Source organism: Onychostruthus taczanowskii, unplaced genomic scaffold, assembly GCF_017590055.1.
Source record: "Onychostruthus taczanowskii isolate IOZ18803 unplaced genomic scaffold, ASM1759005v1 scaffold8, whole genome shotgun sequence".
Classification (NCBI taxonomy): domain Eukaryota; kingdom Metazoa; phylum Chordata; class Aves; order Passeriformes; family Passeridae; genus Onychostruthus; species Onychostruthus taczanowskii.
The window spans coordinates 12,919,691-12,940,532 of NW_024505892.1; the positions used below are offsets into that span (position 1 = coordinate 12,919,691).

General features: G+C 38.9%; 1 protein-coding gene across 4 annotated transcripts in view; it reads right to left on the reverse strand.

The window, feature by feature from the left end:
• Positions 1-1,154, reverse strand: part of TFB1M (transcription factor B1, mitochondrial) — a 26,851-nt gene extending 25,697 nt beyond the window's left edge. Inside the window, exons 1-2 of one of the 4 annotated variants that reach the window (XM_041423967.1) lie at positions 1,116-1,154; positions 312-469 (exon numbers count right to left, since the gene is read on the reverse strand). In XM_041423967.1, the coding sequence (XP_041279901.1) occupies positions 312-444 (133 nt within the window). In that variant the 5' untranslated portion in view covers positions 445-469; positions 1,116-1,154. Of the gene's footprint in view, positions 1-311; positions 470-758; positions 1,087-1,115 lie in introns of those variants that run through there. The other 3 variants (XM_041423964.1, XM_041423966.1, XM_041423965.1) reach the window with 3 other exon arrangements.
• Positions 1,155-20,842: the final 19,688 nt, after the last annotated feature.

Consider the following 20,842-nt stretch of genomic DNA (forward strand, 5'->3'; position numbering starts at 1 on the left):
TACCCAAGTACTACTTTGGTATAGATTTTTTGCATTTCAGTCAATAACCCATATTTTATATAGGAATATCATTTCTATGTAAGAAAAACTGCACTTCAATTTATTTATTAAGAAACCTATTTTTGAGAAGTAAAAGCAATTAACCTAACGTAAAACTACTGTTAAAAGAGATCTTTATTATTTATAATTGAGCTGGCATTACTCTGACAAATGATACCATGCAAACATCTTCTTAGCTATACTTTGGATTCTGACAAAAACTGGGATACATGTCCTATGTTAGCTAAAAATATTAGAATAAAATATTTAACCTGTCAATCGCAAATCCAGTAGAAAGTTCTGGGAAAGCTGTTTCAGTGCTTTAAGGCGAAAGAGTTTAATAATCTCTCCAATAGTTGGCAGGGGAGGCAGACGGAAAGCTGCCACCTTTCCTGGAGCAGCCATAAGACAAAACTCTAATTCCTTCCTCCTAGAGAGACACCAAAAATATTATTCTATTACAAACAACAAATTAAAATTAATACCAAAAACACTACTAAGCTTACAAACCAAGGCGTGATCTACAAATCACTATAGGAGGACTAAACCCCAAAACATCACTTCTTTGACTTCTGGGTGCAGTGTTTATGAAAGGCACTAATTCGGGTATTTAGGCAAGTCCATTTTGCAGATCTGCCAAAGCCTCAGGTAAAACCAAGCCCTCTCATAAATACTCGGCGTCAATCTTTCATTACTTTAGACTCAGTAAGCAAAACGACCTCACTGCACCATGTAAACACACAATGTGCTTAATTCACGCGTCCCTAAGAAAGGCCGGAACACCTCCGCCAGCCGTCCGACTGCGCAGGCGCACACGCCGTCAGCGCGGCTGGGGCGGGCCCAGCGCGGGGGTGGGGCAGCGCGCACTGCCGCCGCACGCAGCGGGCTGGGCTGGGCCAGGCCGGGAGCGCCCCGCCGCCGCCGCACGCGATTTCTCTCTGCCCGGCTCTCCCAGCGGAAAGGGGCGCTCGGAGCGGTGTCCCGGCAGCGCCGCGGCTCCTCACGGGGCGCAGCGGGCGCCAACCCGGAAGAGAAAGGGGCGCGGCGCTGCGCATGCGGCTGCCCCAGCGCCTTACCTGGGTGTGCGTGGGCGAGGCGGAGCCGCGCGTGCTACCCAGCATGCGCAGTGGGAGTCGTGGGTGGGGCTGGGCTCTGAGGGGGAGTGGGAAATTAGCAATGGAGAAGCGGATTTAATAATAGTGTTCCTATGCGTAATAACATTATGTAAGTGCGTGTGCTTACATATGTTTGCAGGTGTATTTATATTTAGGGATGTATTCTTCAGGCATTTTCTTGTTTCGTTCGGGCTGAGATACACTGGTGCCGCCAAAAGCCATTTTGGCAGAGCATTTCTGCTCTATCTTCTGTCACAGTGGGTTAAGGAAGTTCCCTTCTCCACAGCACTTTTAAACAAGTATTTGATTTTAAGGTTCTTTTTCAATTTTGCCTGTAATATTCCGTGTTATTATGACTCCAAGAATGTTAAGAAGGTGTTTCCTGGAAGCTAGACTGTACTAAAAAGCCAGAGATAATAAAGGATATTACTAGGTAGATGCAAAGAAATAAGGCTGTTAAAGGATTTGCAGAACTAATTTCACACTCAGGGGAAATAATGGGAGTAATTCTAAATAGTTTTCTGTGTTAGGCATAGCTTCTACCACCAACAGCCTGCTCCAGTTAAATAATAGCAGCAGATGTTGTAATGCATATTACTGCTGTCCTGTGAAGAAGCAAATGGAAGAAGGCTGATACACAATATTTGCACCAATATCTGTTTACAGCCGTGGGTTCAGCCTTGAGATCAATAAACTTTATTACATTTGAAACCTGTGTGTGTGAGAAAACTGTGTGTGTATGAAGAACTGGGAAAAAGTGGTGTCAGTAGGAGAGAGAATATAATAGGAGGAACCATGTTTACAGAGAAGTGGAAATGGATCTAATTATTCAGTCATTAAAAATACAGGGAACTTTGCAACTGACATCAGTAAGAAAAGGATCTGGCTTAGGCTTTACTTGCATACAGTGGAATACTGAAATAAACTCTCATGGTCCTAGTCTTATCTGAAACACTGGAGTTTTGAGTCTGTGAGGTATAAAGTATCATTTTTAATATATATTATTTGAATTTAAAGTAATTATAAATTAAATATAAAATGTAAGCTCCACCTGTTGGTGAAAATGTGGGATTTCAAATTATACTTGCTCTTAGCTCTATGATTATCTCAGTTCCATAAGGGCTTTACAAGAAATTGATATAATGGTGATTTTTCTGCTTAAAATCTGGAGAAATATGAAGAATATGGGCTGCATCTCAGGAGAAGCAAGTATGAGAATGGCATGGGATCAAGCAGCTTTATGACCAGCTGGGGCATCCTGTTTTAGCTCCCAAGGCTGTTTTAGTTCTCAAGCAAAACAAGATGCCAATTTTAAGTTTGTCTCTATGTAAAAAAAGTCACATCAGAACATTGTTTTAATAATGCATTTCGTACTTGATTGTCACCAAGGCTGAACTTTTTCATCTCACAACCTCAAATCTCCTCAGTCTTTGTATACAAGTGTTTGTCTCACATGTTAAAAGTACGTGCTTTTTCTTGATTAGATGCACTTGCATTAAAGTTTCTAGGTTATTTAATGTGGTCGTAACTCTTACTGTAGTAACAAAGTATAATAGATATAGTTGAATGAAATCCAATAATCTTTGCTAATACTTTCACCTGTATAAACTTTTCGGTAGAAAAATTGTTTGCTAAAATAACAATTTGAGTTTACAGCTGGAATGTTTTCAGACCGTGTTGCTGATCCATCTCAATATTGGATCGGTCAGACTTCTGCAAGGAATTTTTTGTGTGCAATCATCCTATTCTATACGCTGTTGTTATTAGTATTATTGCTGTTATGGTTTGTTTTCCATATTTAATTGCTGTTTTTCCAGTAAATTATTATCTCAAAACATAATCTCTGCCTTTTGTCCCTTTCTTATTTAAGGAGGGTGGGGGCAATGGAAATGGCTGATTGGAGCTTAATTTTTTGTCTGGTTTTAAACCACAACAACTGGTCATTTCTAGAAGGTGTCTCCAGCTAAGTTTTGCATATTATGCAAGAGGAAAAGTGAGCCTTCCAAGCTTTCATCTCTTTATTCTCCTTATTCCAGCCCTTTCATGCCAGTTAGAAGAGAACTTCCTTCTGATGGTCCTAACAGAGTTCACAAAAGAGATGTGAGAGAAGGAAGCTGGAAGGAATTTGTCCATTCCTGTGAGTGCCTGCCACCCACCCTGGGACTCTCCAGTCTCTTTGTCCTTTGATGTGCTGGAGTTGTCCCCCGAAAATATTTCTGATTACTTACCACAAAGGTACCAATGTAACAACAAGGGATTACAAGCACCACAATCAAGGCAGTCCTTAAATATGCAGAAAGAGGATGGAATATGGAAAGCACTTGTATAAATAGTAATAATAAAACTTTAACCTCCCAGACTTTGGACAAGTCCATTTTTATACTGGTTTTATAGGTTGGAACCTGGCCCAACAATCTACTAGAGAAGTTCTTAATCTATTTTCTTTCATTCCTCCAGGATTAAAGCAGTTGGAAAAAAAATAATAAACAAAATAAGGGAGAATTTTGGAGTGCTGGAAGAATGTTTTATTTTGGGAATGGCAGCGATCCACCATCTGCTTATTTCATCGTTCGATCGTGTCTTAACCTTACATGCAGAGCCTGTAATTTTTAAGCCAATGAAACGTTTACCACATATTCCACAGATCAGGTGGATGCCAGAGAAAGCTAAACTGAGCATCTGAAGAAGCTCAGGGTTAGGTTCTGAGATCAGTTTTGCAGACACTATCTTGGGATCAATTGGAGTTCTTCTCTTGGCTACAGCTTCAGTTCAGGTTCACCTGCCAGCATTGCAAGGTTTGAAACCAAAGTTGTGCCTGTAATGATGAAAAAGCATGTTCACCAGTGGGAAGTTAATTTTACAGACTTGCTGAGCTCATTCATAGATGCTAATTATTTACTGGTCCTATGTTCAGGTTTTTAAAATAACTCCCTCTGAAAGCAAGTGCAGCCTTACTGAGCTAAATGTTTTGTTGCTTGGGAATATTGTTACTAGTTTTACATTATGGCATCTTGTTGTGAAAAACAGACTCCACACCATGCTCTTGAAGTGCCACACTCCACTCAATTCTGAGACAGAAAAATCTATTTGACAGTTATTTCACATCAAGTTAAGGTAAATAAGATAACAAGATGTAAATGCCCAGATTATATTGTAAAATGATAAAGAAATGTAGCACCCAAAAGGGTTTAGAGGCAGAAAATCTTGTATTTTTCACCCTGCTGGAAATATTTTCGTACTACAAGGCCTCTATTCTTCAGCTGGCTCTCAAAGACACTGTTTTCTATTGTTTGTTAAAATAAAATGTTTATTTTTTTCTGTTGCACTACCTCATAAGGATCTTAAATAGATGATAGGAGCCCGTTGCACCAGGCACTGTACAAACAAATACAGTGACTGGACTCTCTCAGCAAGGCTTTTGTGACCAAATAAAATATTGAGGAAAATAAATTAGCAAATGGGAAGAAGTTTAGGGAATATAACAGCAGAGAGATGTACATTTGTGTAGTCACAGTAATTTTAGGAGCCATGAGCTGCAAAAAAAGTACAAAACTGTTATGAAACCTCTTCAGTATTAACTCTGTCAAGGCTCTGTAATATGTTTTCTTGCTCTTTGACAGTGGAGGCGATACATTTTAGATGTTTTGCTCACTTCAATATTTATACTCAGTGTAAAATAAATCTGAATATTACTTCAGCTATTTTTTCTGGTAGAGCCAAGTAATTCAGTTGTGGAGGAAATCTTCCTTCTTATGTCAGTCTACCACTGTGGGTTTGTCAGGCCACATTTTGACCAGGAACAGTGTTTTTTTGTTACCATTTCAATAATGTTGTGTAGCAAAACTAAACATTCAAAGAATAAAGACTTCACATTAACAAAAAATCTGGCAGAAATTTCTGTCCAGACTGCTGAGTTCTTTCCCAAGATAACTCAGAAAGTACAAAGATCCACGGCTTTCTGTACTGTCATAGCAGATGGCTAAAAATCATTATATTTATTTTAAAGTATTAGAATTTATTTTACTGCTCAGTTCTTCTGATGTGCCTTTTTATTTGTGAGCCACTTAACTCAGTCACATTGTAAAGCTCTAGCTGTAGCCATCCACACTAGAAAGTTTATTTCTACTTGACAATTTTGACTTTCACTTGATCATGCCCTTTTAGGTGGTAGGGCATTTATAAGAAATACCAGTTGATGCAAATTTGGGTTAAAATTTGGGGAATGTCAGGAATTATGAGAATCAAGACTGGTCTCATTTACATTATCTGGTGACTTCTGTAGAAATGGGGTTTTTCACCCTTGCAAGTAGGACTTAAAACCACAGACAGTACTGCCAGCAGCTGTCCTTTTCATCCATTTATCATTGGGAATTTTAAAGCATTGTGAAACATTGGTATTTCAGTGAGCTTGGTCTTGTTCACCCAACATCCAAGTGTCTGTGTTGGAGTATGCTCCCTTGAGGATAATAGTTGTTTGAATCATAATTAGGTGCTCTAAGAGTCCAGTTTTAAGCATTAAGTATCCCCAAGTTAAAAATATGGAAAGCTTTGTCACTTGCAACAGCTCCCATGAAGATATTCATTCAAAATACAACATACCACTTCAATTGGTACCCAGGCTTTTGTACTCTGATCATAGAAAATAAGTAAAAAATTACCTAAATCTTTGAGGAGCACACAGGTTCATGGCCACACCATGTTTCCTGCTGTGCCTCCTTTGCAATAGTTAATTGATGGTCTTCTTAAACCCACCCATGGACTAGGAGTGGAACAGAGCCTTGTATGTCCCCCACGAGGGGAGATCACAAAACAGACTATGTCCCTGATTTTGCTTTCCTGCTGCCACAGGTGTTTTGCAGGACAGTTTAAAAACATGTTTACCTCATCTGGATCACTGAACAACGTTAGATTAGATGAGGTCCTTGAACTCCTCATCTTCCTTGCATGTGTCAGGCAAGTCAGCTGCTGCCTGATCCCTCAGAAATAAGCAATACCCTTTATAAGTGCCTTATAGCTGTGGTAGATTGTTTATGGTCCCAGAAAATGTGACATGAAAAAAGATGACAGGGAGGAAACCTTTTAGCCTCAGTTCTCTAGTTTCTGTATTTCAAGTCCAGAGGTGGGATTTGGGTCTGGGAGCTCGAGCATGAAAGGATTTCTGTCTTCAGTATGTGGGAAGGGGGTTTATAAAATGCAGAAGGCAGAAACTTCGGGACATGAATGTTAGGCCAAGCTCTGTGACCACTGGGTGCCACTCTTGTTCCATGGCGAGTGAGCTGCTGTGTCTTTAACAAGGACCAAAAAGTTTACTGACTCGGCTGAATGTCCTTATGTTGAGTCAGGCTGCCAGAATACGAATGCCATGTATTCTGCCTAGAAGAAATAAAAAGCAGAAGGTCAATGATAGACGCTTACGGTAAGCAAGAAAGGAAGATTCAGTAAGCAAAATCCAAGCAGTAAAACCTGGAAGTTCAGGTCTGCTGAATGTACCACTTGTAAGGGTAGGTTGTTAATCATAGTTGTGAGCTCCTAAGACGTCAATGTCAGAATTTGTATATTCCTAAGAAAAGGGTGAAGAAACTGATTTAAAAATCTGTTTTTAAAATAAAATAATGATCAGATTTTAAGTCAGCTTTTTTGCATCTAACACCACTGGCAAGATAAAACGTAGCACCTCTGTTTGATCCATTCTATGGATCTATAACAGAACCTATTTCTATCATTAGGATGCTGTAACAACCACAGCATTCTGATCATACTTTTCTAAGGGGACAGACCACCACCACTGCTGTAGTACTGCGTATGGAAGGGTAAAGCTAACTGCAATGATTTCTCTGTCCAGACTAAGAGAAGTGCTAAACAGAAATAAAAAAATCATGAGCAAGACATTGCTCCCCTAATCAACAGCATGATGTTTTTAAATAAATATGTTTTTCTGAGGCTTTACCTGGCATAAATTGCTACAGTTCTGTTAAAGTTGTGGTGACAGCACTGATTCCTAAAAGGTGTGAATACTCTTTAATTCTTTTGTCTTGTTATTTTGATTTGATTTGATTTTAAATCAAAATTCTCTAATGTCTTCAAAAATGCAGTGATGAACTGCTCACTTCCAGACATATTCTGTCATACTGTGATCTGAAAATGGAGATGGATTGAGATGGATTTCTTTCTGTCTCTTCACTTGTGAAATTCTTGTTTGAAATTTATTTGGAGCCACACCTCCTCTTGGGCTGCTAATGAATGCATATGTTTAGCCCTGTGTATTAAGTACAGACTATTTAATGTTGTATTCAAATCTTAGAATGGATTTTTTTGTACTGTAGTTACACCCAAAGGCCCCCAGCTGAACTCTAGCGCATCGAAAATTGTACTAGCACAGCAGAAGATGTGACCTCTGTCAGGGAGACCTTGCCATGTGAGTCCAAAAGAACAATTGGAAGTGGATGCTGACAGATTAAGAGAATAAGAAGGTATGGAGTTAGCACTGGTCAGCATGACAAGCTGTGGTCTCAGGAAGGCAGCTTTTTTCCTATAGAATCACAAAAGAAGGGTACAGTGACAGAACTCTGCTGATGTTTACAGGGAGGGCAGAGGGGAAGAAACATCAAGGTGCTTCTTTGAAACATGGGGTGCTCTCATGAGCCATGGTCTCTCATAAAAACTAAGTTTCCAGGAGGCAGCCTCAGAAATGTTTGTACAGAGGCCAGTGAATGTGAGTTTGTGGCATATGTTGCAATATAAAAGGCGAAGCAGTGGAAGATGTAAAGAGAGGAGGGATTAGGCCAAAGCAAGAGGGAGGGAGGTATGTCTTGAAGGATGGATATGACAAGTGGTGCAAATATATTTATAAAAGCCAGAAGGAAGGTTGTTTAATTTTGCAAAATATGAAGAGTTGAGAATTGGATTAGCTGTATTCATGAAAAAGTAACTTAGAGATTTTGTGGAGACAGATCTGCAAAACAAAGGTTGGAGATGAGGCCCAATTAGATGTCCAAGGTGATAATGATAATCTGATTATAAGAGTAGATGGAAGCACAGTGATCAGAAAAAAGTATTGCTAAGAGAAAAAAATTGTAAAGAGGTTTTTGTCCAGGCCATACTATCCCAGGCCTCATTCTGGGCACAGAGGTTCCGCGCACTGGAAGCTTTAGCTCTTGCTCCCCGGTCTGCTAAGAGTAAAGTGAAATCACTTGCAAAAGACCCCATATATTTGATAGCAGAAAGAATTTGGAAAGCATTTGAAGGAAAGGAGGAGTTTACTAGGACTGAAGCTGTAAAATGAGGAGCATATTAAAGCTTGGATCTGGCTGTGATTTAGAAGGACAGCTGCGTATTGGAGAAGATCAAGCCAAGACTGAAGGTTTATTGCTCTAAGTACCTTGGAAATGTTGGTTTTGTTGTCAAATAAAAGACCTTAAACAGGAATTAAAATCAGCAGGAGCCCAGGACATAGTTTTACCTGGGTAAGTAGCTCACTGACTTGTAACATCACAGCAGTAAACCAAGACGTCATAAGAAGAGTGGAAATTGGACATCAGGAGACTTTGGGGTGAAGATAAGTGGCTTATATTTGGTATGAGAGAAATGGAAACTACTTGTGATTAAACACACAGTAACTAGGCTGCGCAGGGTCTAAATACCTTTGTATACATTACTGAAGCCTGCAGTCAATTATGTAACACTGCTGGGAAAGAAGTCCTTAGAGACTTGAGGAGACCTTTGTCCTAGGACTCAGTTTGCGAGGTGGTGTATCAAGATATATGTCTGAATGTCAATAATATCAAAGTACCTCATCTGCAAGTTCTGCCTAGTCATATCAGCATGATATGGAACAGATACAGCTGATTGAGGGGTTAGAAAGGCATTTAATGTAACTTTTATTTTTCAGGAATAATAGAGCTTGCCAATATCCATTCATTAACTCCAGGCTGGTTTTTTTAACGACTGTTCTCCATGTCTCTTGCATTTTATGAGTCCAAGTATCAGAGTGGGTCAAATTTAGCTACTTCTTTTTTTATTACCTTTCTAGTAATCAGTACAAAATGCAGATACTACAAGCTAAAACAATTGGTACTTTTCAAATATCTTGAAAAAACTATATTCTGCAACTGTTTCTTGATTTTCTTTGATAACTACCTCACAAAGTCTTTTCTTACTCTAAGGCAGTGTGTATATTAATTATTTCATATAGTTAGAAAGGCACTCAGCTGACATGGTTATAAGCACATCTGACAATGTCTTATCCTTAGCCATCATTTCCTCTTTGAGAGGAGGTACACAAGCTTCCTCTTTGAGATCTATAATAGGTTTTCTCTGAGGAGTCATGTAGGTCCTCTGCCAAGACCCATATTTGAATGGCTAAGGTTAGTTTGGTCAGCACAACCTTGAATTTAACACATCTTCCTTGTTTTCCAAAGTTACCGTAGATTATCATGGCCCCATTTCCCCACTAAACAAATGACATTTCCAGCTTATACAGTGACCTTGGTATCTCAAATGAGACGTGACAATTACTGACACTAGAGTGTTGTTTTTCATCAGAGAGCAAAAATCTTATTTTTGGTAAGTAGCTCAACACTGAATTACACCATTGAGAATACTGTGTGGGATGGAGGTTAGTGGCAAAGGCTCCAGCTCTGTGTAACTTCTCCATCAGACTGAGTATAAATCAGATTACATTTTTACTTTTGGTCCCTGTTTTTTTTCTCTGCAGGTACAATATTCCCTAGTGCTACTTCATGTATAATTTTGAAAAGGCAGAAACTTACATAAATGTCCCTGAGACTTGTAAAATTGCAAACAGGAAATACAGCAATGTCTTTATAGTATCACAGAATCGTTTAGGTTGGAAGGAAACTGTTGAGATAATCTAGACCTGTGTTTCAGTTTGTGTCCTTTTCCTCTTGCCCTGACACTAGGAACTGCTGAGAAGAGTCTGTATCTCGTTTTCTTCATTTTCTCTTATCAGGTGCTAAAGACAGATAAGATCCCTCTGAGCCTTTTCTTCTCCAGGCTCTTTCGGCCTGTTCTCTCATGCTCCAGATCAATAATTATTTTAGTGGTCCTGTGCTGGATTCAGTGTGGTAAGTCTGTATCTGCCCCATTCTGGGTAGCGCAGCCCTGGACCCACCACTCCAGATGTGTCTCACCTGGTGCCGAGTAGAGGGGAAGGATCACCTCCCTCAACCTGCTCTTCTGAATGCTGGCCCAGAGGCTATTGCAATTGAATGGTCCTGTTTTAATTGAATCAAGACCTGGTGTTTGGAAGTTCTGATCACCTCATTCTCTGCTATTCTCAGGACATCTGCCTTTTACTGGGATTCCTATAGGGAATAAACTGGCATCTTGTTTGCGGGTCATCTGTAGAGTGAACTAAGCAATGTGAACTAAGCTCTTGGAATTTTGCCTGCCCCAGAAACACAGGTGGTTTCCAAGCCAGCCTGAAGAGACTTCCAGGATACACCATGGTCCTCCATTCTGGACTTGATTTTCATTGTTTTGAACTGGTAGAAAGAAAGTACATTTTCTTCTAGGCAGCTGCACAAGTGCACATAACTTGATTGTTGATCCATAACAGACAGGCTCTAGGTAGACTTTCTCAAGTCTAAGCCTACATGCAGTAGGGTCACAGCTGTTATCACCATCACTTTATCTGGCTTCAGTATCAGAGTTCTGACTTGTATGCTACCTGTGTACTTCCACTGTAGTTCTAGAAGCTCTCCATCAACCTTTGAGATACAGTTATGAGGATCCATAGACATTAGTTTTTGACTGCTCACAGCAAAATCAGTTAAGAACCGCCCCCTTCTGCCAAGGTGGTCACCTCTCCTAAATAATTTCTGTTATCTACCATGATTCTTAGTATCTACGGACAGAGAAAACTAGATCCACCTCAGAAGGAGGGGCAGCCTAGAAGTTCAAGAGGAGTTGACAAACTGAAGAGCTCAAGACTTTAGGCTTTTGACTCCTTTGGTTGTTTTGAAGCCCAACTCAAAATTCCTATCAGTTTTCTACATGTTATGCAAATTTTCCAGAACTAAAGGCATTGCCAGAAGCAAAACTTTCCTTTGTGTGACACCAGATAGAAAGCTATTTCAAAATCAATGATTCACCAGGGGAACACATTTCTGAGTGAGCTGTACAAACTCCTGAGCTGCAGTGATGATGTTGTCCTGAATATGAGTCTGAAAGGCTGTTCCCTGCTTAAATTACCAGTGGACATCTGCAATCACTTTTCTACAGCCAGGCATGGCAGCTCTATGTCCTGTGCTGTGCAGAAAAACAACTCATTTACATCTGGGACATTTATGAGCCTCAGGGATCACTCTGAAACATCTGTAAAAGAGCTGCTACCATGTTAATACTCCCTCTCTTTGTGTGACATACTTGAAAAAGAATTATTGCTAGGGCCTCCACCTACTTTACAGCCTATTGCAGCTCATGTTGCCCTACCTCCCATTCTGCCACTGAGCAAGGCCTTGTTGTCTGTGTTTGCTCCACTAAGGGACTGATCTTCATCTCTTTTGATTATGACAGAGGATTGCCAAAGCCATACTGGTTTGAATCTCTTAAGTTGGCTCAGTTTGCATGTCACAACAAATGCAAACACCAGGAAGCAGACAATAATCCCGCAAGGCAGCCTGAGTAAGATTTCCAGCTACTCCTGGTAGAAGGAAGAATTATGCTTCAATGAACATTGGTCTCTAGAAGCGCTGTGCCCTCTCTTGCACTTCCTCTGTCTCTCCCTTTGATTTGACATCTTCCCAATTACAGTGTGCTGGTTACCAACACTGCAAAAGCCCTCATGCCTTTGACATGGCTTAGTATTGAAAATACGAATCTATATATGTCACATATTTATGTCACATGGATGCCTGCATCGTATTGAAAGTCAATGTGATTTAGTCTCTTAACTCAATTCCTTTTGAAATGTTACCTTTGATGATCCCATGCATTTGATGAAAAATCCAGTTCTAAATATAATTTTGATGTAGTTGATAACCTAGACAACTAAATGTTATGATTTTCAGCAGCTGTAGCATCATTTAGAGACATTAGCAGATGTGGTTTTTATAGCCGTATTCATCCAATCATCTTCTCCTAGTCTAAACACACACTGAAATCTTACTCTTGTCTATTTCACAAAGCAAAGTATCCAAACAAGAGCATCGAGGAATGCAAAAGAAACATAAAGGCTTGTGAAAGCACTGTCATGGACAATGTACTGAGTTAAAGTCATGTTGCTAAGTGTCTTGCAAATACTGTAGATTCATAGTTGTCTTCAGAATGGTCTATGCTTTTTCCTACTCCTAAGGTGAAGGGGTATGCCTAGTTTAGCCTTGGTTTTTATTTTCATATTTTCATCTTTATATTTTTCCAGAAATCTGCACACAAAAATTATTCTGCTTTAAAAAATGGCATAGTTCACACTGTCAATGCTGTTGTTGGACTTTGATACTTGGATATTCAAGTCCTTTACTGAAGCAGCTCAGACTGAGCTGACAAAAATACCTTTTCTAGATCTTCTAAACAGGGATGTACAAGGAGTAACTCTGTGAAGATAATTAAAGGATGTTTTTTTACAGAAAGCATTTTTGCAATATAAAGTCATTCTGTATTTAAATATCTTAGGTAATGCCTGGGTTTAGGGAGATTTTTACTTTAATTGTTCATTTTTTCCCTTCCCATATCACAGTTTAATCATGTGCTCCATCCTTTTAAAGTGACTGGGTGGAATTTTAAGTGGCAGCATACTAAAAAAGTAATTCAGCTGTGGAGCTGCTATAATTCTGATGGTTTGGGTTCAACCCTACATGCAAGCATTAATTAGCTTCAGTTCATGAAGCAGGCTTTCAATGACTGAATTTCTAGATTGATATTGTCTTTTAGAATAGTTTTCATTCCTCATCTTAACAGTATGCTCCAGTGCTTTGTGGTGCTGGCAGCTAGCCGTGTTGAACTTACTATGTAAGGTATGAATGACATTTCCCCCCCCCTCAAATGTGTTTTATTAAAAGCGAATTTTGAAAATGCATAGATCCCTTTCCTCTGATGAGTTTTGGATATTTGTATGCTAGTTAACACCAATCAAAAGAAATAGAATAAAGTCAGCATAATAAAATGCCTTCTGTTCTTCCCATCACAACTGCAAACATTCATAAATGTTTTCTGACTACTTCTGCAGAGGGTGAAGTGTTCTAAATCCTTCCTTCCTTAGCATTAATATAATAGAAAATACTAGAGAATAGAATGAGAAGGAATGAATTTACTCTTGTAAATAGCATTATTGCAGACACAGCTTTAATATACCTTTAAGTTGGGCAATAACCAAATACATTAGTCTGGGTGACCATGGAGCCAATAAGTGAAGTGATAAAGAGTCATGATGAAGACTTCATATCTGGTTATAATTTATTTTAAGCTGTTAATACAGGATTTTCATAAGAAATAACTGGGTACCCCTTTGCAATCTTAGAAAAATAGTAAAGTACAGCCAAGGTGACAGAAATCAGAAAGCAAGCAAATGTGGTGTTGGTCATAAAAGACATAAAGACGATCAGTGTATCCCAGGAAGCTGAAGCAGAATGTTGCTTATTCACCTACCTTTATTAATTTTATTGTATATTCTTGACAAGAATTGTTTAAAGAGGAGGTTTAATAGTTGAAAATTTTCTGATCTTCCCTACCTGAAAATGAAATATTGGCTTTCCTGGCAGCACAATACTGTGCTGACTGATATTTAGCTGGATCCCATTATGGGAGGCAACAAGCATTTTCCTGTGTTCTTTGCTCAGAAGTAGGATCAGGCTTGAGTCCAGCATCAAAATCTATGTTCAGATATTTAATAATATTTCTTAGTAATAACCCCAGATCTTGTTTCTTTTCTGATAAATATTTTTTAATTTGTTTTAGATCTCCTATTTTAACACAGAAATCTTTCATTGTCTGCCAGAGGATCTACTTTTCAAGTGCATGCTTTATATCATAGATAGAATTCTATGAGTAAGCAAGTATGAATCATACTGGTCCTGAGAATCAAAACACTTGCCTTTCAAACCATACTGCTCAAATAACAATAGATCACAAAATAATTCAAATCAGTTTTGTTCATTCAGAAAGCTCGCAGATATTTTTAAGGGTCATGTCAAATATATGTAATTCAGTCTATAGGAGAAGGAGATTGCTGTAACAGTTCAAGCTATGGTCTTTGCCCTGAAAGCCTGTTTAATCCTTGTCCTGAGATTCTTTTGAGAGCTTGAGGCAAACCACTTAGCATTTCTGTGAGTCAGTTCCTCAACTAATACTGGAAGTAATAAATTTTCCACCTGGTAGTGACATTGTGAGAAAACATATATTCAAAGCATTTTGAACTCCATTTAGACTTTATTCCTGGCTATCTATATGTATAGCAATACGACAATCAACATGTAACAAAGCAATGGCTATTTCCTTATAAAAAAAGTCAGACAGTTTAGAATTAATTTTTTTTCTTTGAAGTTCAGTGTTCAATATTTGCAATATATCATTCAGCACCGGTATTGACTAACATGCAAATTCTACTGTCCTCATTTTGGCAAAAACTCTGGTTAATTTTGTTGTCTGGACTCCAAAGTTTTGATTCTGCATAATGCTGAGCAGATACAGTTTGTTTTAATTTTGGTAAAAGCTCTTTCGGTTCAGCACCTCCCAGCAGCAGACCATTTTTAAAGCATTTTCAGACTCCTTTATGAAAGCACAATGTTCTAGAAAGATGATGGACTTGCTTAGATAGATGTTGGGTGGCCAGAATTTGTTATTATGCTTGATGTTTCTTACTATAGATATGTCTTTGTAACGCCAAACACATAATAAAATGGTTGATGTACATTCCTGTCAGAGAAATTGTACTTGGGCATGTTTGTATTACACAAAGTCCAGTTCAATCAAACCTATCTGTTCTCCCCATGATTTGTATTTGAAGTAACTTCAGTGTTGACCAGTATCACAGCATACATTTGTTTGTTTAGTCCTCAAACCTTTGATATTAAATTCAAAGTTGTCCAACTGTGCCTCTTAACTATCTTCCTCTTGCCAGTGTGGTAAGGAATCTAAAAAAGCGTGATCTTAAATGGCTAACTCTGCATTGGTATGCATTCTGCATAGCCCTCTGAATTTTCTTAGCAGCACAAAACCTCAGAAAATTACATGGATATTTTACTAATATTAATGAGAAAATAGTGGGCATTCTTCAATCTAAACATTTTTATCTAAATGTAATGTAATTGTATGGTAATGTATAATTAATGAGTGTGATATGTGCCTGAGACCTTTTGAATTTGTCTTTCATTTTTTTAACCTTGATGAATTCCTAGAAACATGAGAACAAATACATTGTGCTTGTTACAGTAAGAGGGAATTGTGTGTGTGATATCTAAAGCAGATAGGTATCTGCAAATTTCCTGTGTGCATCCACGCTGCAACTACTGTGTGTTAGCTTGGGCTTGTGCACACATCCTTATCTTTGCTCACAAAGTCCCATTTAGTTCAGTTTTTTGGCAGTAATGATTTCTGTGAAGGATTTTGCAGCCTTAGACAGCAGCAGGAGGAAAACTGTTGCTTTTGTTCAAAGAGCCTGTCTCAAGCAAGGGCACGGGAGGTTCAGCGTTTGAGGGGAATGGTCAGCAGTACCAGAGCAGTACCTCTGAGAATTTTGTCTCAGAGAACAGGCTCTTATTTGCCCTCTCTCATCCTTATTTGCATATATCCACAGAATAAAATGTTCAGATCTGCATATTCATCATTTGGCCAAAATAAAAGAAGATAAAAAGCTCTCTCCCCAAGCCCACTTTTTTTTTTTTTTCTTAGTAAAAGCTGCAAGACCATTAAAAACTAGATCTTTTATTAGAGTGTATAAGTGCAATCTTATCTGTGTACCTTAAGGCAAGCGTGATTGTAAGTTATCTTTCATATTCAGAATTACTGTACCAGAGAATTGGTCTCTAGACAAGTATCAAGCCTGGTAGTGCAATAGCTGAATAATAGAGATCAGCCTTCAGGACCCAGCCTTGAGCCTGACATCAGTCCTTTGTGCATGAGCTTCAAAGGAAACCATATTTAGTCCTCCAGGATAGTAAAAAGATTGTTTGAAGTTAGTAAAGCACATGTGTAAGTATTGGCAGGCTCAGGGCTTTTATCCTCAATGAATACAAATGTCTTACCATGTTAGAAGTCATTATTGTTTAGAGATAATAGATGCAAATATTTGAAGCAGATAGCCTTTGAAAAAATATGCTGGTTTGAGTGGTTCGTTATACTATACAACTTTTGTTTCCTTCTGTGTATTCTGAAAGGATGCTAATGTATCTTTTAAAGAGTTTAAGCTTTTTTTGTCCTTTCTTGCTTTTGAGAAAAACTGTGTTTCCATGTCAACTAACACATTTGTTCCCATATATTGAGACCCATTGTGTAATTGAGATTTTTTTTCACTGCACAAAATGACTTGTTGAAGGACAAGTAGACTCTTATTAAATAGACCTAACTGGTTAGAGTTTTAAATTGCAAATCATCAGCCCACTCTCATTTGAACATATTCAGTAACATGTAAGTAGACATTCTTGAAAAATGTGGCTGCAGCTTTAATGAAATGGACACCCAGTTTTATTCTGCAGAAATGCAGAATTTCTCACACAATTAAGTGATCACAGAGGAGGAATCAGAGTTGCTGCTGCAGAATAGAGGATCTGACTGAGGTGGGAAAGCTTCAACTCAGCCAGGTTACAGCACTAGGAAGGGTTAGCCAGTCCTTGATAGCGTGTCCTGCACCTTGTTTGTGGTCACCAAGGTGACTTCACGTGTGGTATGTGATTGCCTGAGAAGTGTCAGGAGACGCAATGAAGTATTGCACCTTCCAGCCCATCACCTGCTATGCTGCTATGGCTCTCAAAAGTTATTACTTGGTTGACTATGCATGTTTCATTTAAGCTTTTTGTGTTTATAGAGTGAGCTGGGTGGAAGCATTGTCACTTTCTTCTTTTTCTTTTCTCTGTTGCTGAAGAAATTCAGGTAATTTTCCATCAAGAAAAGAAAAATCACTGAAATTGTTAACCAGTTGAGATTATAAATCTACCATATAATTTAGTTTTCTGAAGGCAACTAAGCTGCCTTTAAGGCAGTTCTTATAAAATCTCCTGCTAATCAGAAGCACTCAAACCTTTGAAAAGTTTGTCACCTTTTTGCAGTTAACAGTATTTCCACTAAGCCATTTGATTATACCTAAAAGCAAGAAAGAAGCAGGAGAGTCCTTGTAATAGTGTTGATATGGCACAGACATCCTATGATGGATTTTCTGTTAAGAGTGGCAGTTTCTCTTCAATATTTTAGTGTAAACTAAGGAACAAATTGACTAAAATAGTTTCTACTGCATACAACTTAGGAGAAGGGGGAGAGGGGGGAAAGCCAGAACATATAAGCCCATGGATTTCAATTTACGATTCCTAGTGAATAAACTTAAATTATCATAACAAAACTTCAATCATTATAATAGCACTCTTTTTATTGTAAGAGCCAAAGTAATTAATCTGTATATTTATGATCCTTGTCTATGATTAGTTTTCTGTCACAGGATGTGGTGAGTCTGTGCTGTTATGACTATATTTTATTTAATAATATTTTCTACACAGTGCTGAACACTTCCTGCTGAAGCAGCTGAATGGACAAATCCATGAAGATATCTTTCATTTTCCCTGACAGTGAATGATGTTTCCATATATAAACATAATAATAGAGTCGTTACATATGGACTCACATTATCATAGCTGCTGTGTGCTCAGTGTTGTTCAAAACAAGGCAGGAAGCCAAATTTTCCTAGTTCCCATTTTGATTCAAATTGTATTTGTAATAAAGGGATTTTCATTCAACCTAAATGCAGTTTCATCCTCGTCCAACAAACCTCCCCACTTTTTTTTATTATTATTATTATTTTTCCTTTATTCTAGGTCACTCAGTCTTGATGCAAGAGAAATTCTCCTCTGGTGGTGATAACAGCAGTGCTACTCAATGAACTATAACAAGGGCTCTAAATGCATCTCCTGTAGCATACCACAGTGATTTGCAAAAGTGGGAATAAATCAAAGCAGTGAAGAGATGCCATGTTGAGCCAGAAGCTAAATGTTACATCTTGTTGCATGAGGCTGGGGGGAGAACAGATCCTGTTTTTCTGGCAGCACAGTATCTTTGTGCTTGTTACCTCCGATCCAACCCCATTAAGACAATCATTCAGAATCTGCAGGAAATTGTCACCTCTTTCTTTCATGCAATGGCAGCTGGTATTGGTGCCTACACACATTTCTCATTTCCTTCAAGATTTTCAACACACATAAAAAAAAAGAGCTTAATTTATATTAGAAAATGTGTCAGCTTACCCTGAGGCTCAGCATGGGCACCAGGGGAAAAAATAAAAGATAAATGCCTCTAGGTGAACTGGCAGAGGCTCTATTTCTCTCCTCACTCTACTGCTAACACAGTATGGTCTGCATTAATCATTTCACATAGGCAGGCATTTAAAAAAACTTCAACTATTTTAAAACAAAGATGCGTTGCCCTAAACTTAAACTTAATAGAGCTGTATATTGAGGAACAATTCCAGTTCACACATACTATATCCCCTAGTAGAAGACGTATAAAACAATATTGGAGTCTTCTCTGTCATAATTTTTATTGTTCTGTTTCTTTTGTCTATACAGTTATGTCCCCTCTAGTGGGCATTTTTTTGTCTGTGGGCAAGGATACGTAAATAATGCTATCATCTGTTTGTCATTCAAATGCTGACATATACAGGATGTTTCCTATCTCCCATTTTTATCACGTGGCTGGATAAATGCATTGTGTGATCCTAGTGAACTGTTACATCTCAGTCCAACTCAAATATGGAGTGTTTTTACTCTCTGTGCTGGGATAGAGGGAAATGGTTTTTCTCCCTTTTGTAACTTATGGGAATGTTGTGTGATGGGGAGGGAGTGGATGACCAACAATCAAATGAGGAGGTGATGGACTGGAGCAACAAATAAAGTGTACAGGATAATGTGAACAGGAGAGATGTCACAACCAAAAAATCAGGGCAGAAGGGTTCTACTCCTACGTATCCACACAAACTAGAAAGTGCCTATAGAAAAGCAGGGTGGGGAAAGATCTAACACCTCTTTTGGAAAACTCACATGACTGGATGCCTTTCTAAAGTGTGTGTACACTAATACACATGGCATGGAGAGGACACAGGAGGAATTCAATGCCTAGAAGTTTCCCATGCAGTGTGGTCCTAGAGAGAAGAGGGGTCCAGGGGAACTGGAGGATTTTCAAGAATCACCTTCTGTAAGTTCAAATATGATCCCTCTTGCTGTAGACTAAGCCAAAGTTGGTAGGAGATCCATATGGTTGAAAAATCCCTCCTGACAGAACTGAAGTACAAAAGGAGGCATGCAAGAGGTGGAAGCAAGGACAGATGATGAAGGGAATATAGGGACAATGAGTGTGCAGGGATGGGATCAGGAAAGCCAAAGCCCATTGGGAGTTAAATCTGGTGAGGGAAGTGAAGGGGAAGAAGAAGAGCTGCTGTGCATGCATCAGTAGCAAAAGGAAGGCCAGGAAAATGTTTCTTTGCTGCTGAATGGGGAGGGAACTTGGTGCCCAAGGCCATGGAGAAAGGTAGAGGTACTCAATTCATGCTTTGCTTCAGTCTTTACAGATAAGGCTGACATTCAGAGAACCCTGTCTTCTCAGGCAAATGGGAAGATCTGAAAAAAAATTCATTCTTACCCCCAGTGAAGAAAAATCAGGTTAGGGATATTTTAAGCAAGTCCATGGAAACTGACGGGATGCATCCACAAGTGCTGAGGGAACTTGCTATTCTTTATTTTTGAATAGTCATGGTGGTAGGAGAAGGTTCCTGAGGAATGGAAGAATGCTGATGTCTCTCCTCTCTTCACAGAAACAGCTCTAAGCAAGAGGTTTGGAGTAGAAGCCAGGGGTCCCTTCCTACCTCAGTCATCATGAAACTTTTTTCCACAGTTTCAGTTGCATGTCTCACGAGATCCATTTGCAGAGTGCAAAAAAATTCCAGAGTTCCCTTAGCCTATTAAACCTAAGTACATATTAGTCCATGAGATACACAGACACCATTCCCATGGAAATGTCAGGTTTAAATGGTGCATAGCTTGGTGGGGCAAAACAAATTTACTCCTTTGGAATTTGACAGAGTGTATAGAAATGATGTTGCTGTGGTACAAAATGTAATGTGGATATGGATGTATGTGCAGTGGGAGTGTAAAATCAGAAAACCGGGAAGGAAATGCTTTCAATGGGCATGACTTAAACAGCAGGAATGTATTGCCTGCAATCATACACAACAACAAAGTACAGCTCTGAATATCCATTTTACTCATGCCTTTTTCTTCAAAGGTTAGGGTTTGTGTGTGTTTTCACACAGGTGTAGAGGGATTCACAGCATCATTAAGTAAGCAATGAAAAGGCTGAGGAGGGGGTCAAAATCTTTAGCTGCCATAGGATGGCATTTTTCTACTGAAGTCAATGCATCTGTTTCAATTTGCAACTCTTAATATCCGGCCTGAATGCTGCAGAATGAGTAGAGGATGGGAGAAGATGGGGAAAAAAATACACAGTCTGGTCATATCTATTGTACAGTTAAGAAGTACAGC